The sequence below is a fragment of the Limulus polyphemus genome, unplaced genomic scaffold (genome assembly GCF_000517525.1).
Source record: "Limulus polyphemus unplaced genomic scaffold, Limulus_polyphemus-2.1.2 Scaffold11756, whole genome shotgun sequence".
Lineage (NCBI taxonomy): Eukaryota > Metazoa > Arthropoda > Merostomata > Xiphosura > Limulidae > Limulus > Limulus polyphemus.
In genome coordinates, this window is record NW_013677366.1 from 9,853 (window position 1) to 11,930 (window position 2,078).

General features: G+C 29.3%; 1 protein-coding gene across 1 annotated transcript in view; it reads right to left on the reverse strand.

Annotated features, from left to right (window-relative positions):
- LOC106476830 (coiled-coil domain-containing protein 130 homolog) overlaps positions 1-1,064 on the reverse strand; it is a 10,848-nt gene extending 9,784 nt beyond the window's left edge. Inside the window, exon 1 of the mRNA XM_013937451.2 lies at positions 952-1,064. Within this exon, the coding sequence (XP_013792905.2) occupies positions 952-954 (3 nt within the window). The 5' untranslated portion in view covers positions 955-1,064. The remainder of the gene's footprint in view (positions 1-951) is intronic.
- Positions 1,065-2,078: the final 1,014 nt, after the last annotated feature.

Below are 2,078 nucleotides of genomic sequence, written 5' to 3' on the forward strand. Positions count from 1 at the left end.
TATTACTTTGATGAGTTTTTTTTAAAATTGAGTGGGGGTGCCATATGGAACTCTTACTTAAGTTACAACCTACATTTTCACATTTTTTGAATTTCAGTTGAACCACAGAATAAGTAGATTTTAAGTGGTTAACTTTATAATTTTATCCAATAAATGTTCTTTAATAAACCTTGAAATATACACTTGATAAATGTCTCCTTTTTAAAAATGAATTATCACAAAAAACAGTTAAATTCCACTTAACTTGCAAATATGATAAAGTTTATATAATAATATTTGAGACTTAATAAGTGTATAGGTACAACTAGTTAAAAACAACTTTTATTGTTTTGAAATTTTGCTATATTAATATCTTGAATTTGAACTTGCCAGGATACCAGTAACGAAGTTTCTGTCTTTGTGAAGAACAAAACATCTAACCTACAGTATTATAGTTATACATTCACAAATCTTGTCCATTTCAAGATATAGATCATTAGATGTAAATGGGATATAGCTAAATATCTTTTATTTTATTTTAAAACTGAAGTATTTGTTATAAAAACATATATTTTGTACATTCCTCTAAGAGAGAAAACGTTAACTTTAAGTCCGCCTAAAAAGTATTCATTCTTAAAATTAAATGTATTCAAATTGAGTAAGATCAAATTTATGAATATATTAACTTTAAATCAATAAAGCTGTTGAAATAAAACCACAAGAATATTATCAAAATATGGTAACCAATATAAATTGAGTAACTATTACTAATACTAAAAATTTATTTCAAAATTCAAGTTTCAACTGCTTTTAGTTTTAAGCTTCTAATAGTAATACCACGGGAAAGCTTAGCACCATTGTAATACATAACAATAATTTTCATTGTAATTCCTTTGTAGAGCATGTACTTTTTTATATAACACTAATAGCAACTTTTAATAATAAAGAGTGTTAAGACATATTTATGATTACCATTGTACTTCAAATTAATAAGTCTTTTTAGGCTTTTCTCAAGACACTCTTAAATTATTTCAGCGTATTACAGTCAGCAACTCTAATCCAATATAGAATAATAGGGATCGTTTGGGTATTTCACACAAGTAATTGTGCCCTCTAGTGGTGTACATTATTTTTAGAAAAGATGTAAATTTCTAGTGATCTGTCTCTGAGTTTGTTTTATAATACACCAAGAAGAAAGCAAACATTAAATGATAAAATGAAGCACATAAAAAAAAGGAAGATAAGGTATATTTTTATTATATTTAAAGAAACTGTGTAATGTTTTGATTAACTACAAGTAATCAAAAAGGATAAACAAAAATCCTTTGCTATTATTTATAACAATACAGCAATTGTTTCATTATATAAAATTACTGTAATTTTGTGTTTTATCAGAGTGGATTATGGTTTACAAAGCAAAACACAAGAACAAATGTATAAAGATATTTTCGGTAGCTATCGACATCCCTAACGTAGAAAATTTAGGAATTATGCAGGACGTTCAATGCCACTATTCAATGTCATTTTTGTGCAAAAAAGGACAGGAAATCTATACTAACTGCAATAAAGTTATTTGCCATTTTATTAAAATATCTAACTAAAATTATTCGTATAAATCTTTCCGATAATATCGCCATGGCAAAGGAACGTGACATTAGTTCAACACTTTTGCCTAAATCTGTTAAATAATCTGGATATTAGAAATGACGCAGTTTTCGGAACTGCATTCGTCACCAGTCGCTACCTATATTATCATATAAGTCACCTATTGGTGAATTTTGTTACTATGGCAATATTGTTTTATGCAGTTAGCGTGCCCTAACATTGAATCCAAGGATTCATGATTCGTAATGGTAAAAGGTGTTCAGTACTTTGAAGCAGTGGCGTAGCAGGGGGAGGGGGGGGGAGGGGGGCAGTCTCACCCGGGCGCAAAATTTCCTCTGGCCTATAATGCCTATTAATTCATAATTATGCCCTCCCCTAGGATATAGCGCAACTGCCCTACGTTAAGTAATGACGACACATTGTTACTTTCTTTGTGTATATTACGCTTGCAGTTTTAACTTTTAAAAGATGCCCACTGAAATACAGTGAGACCA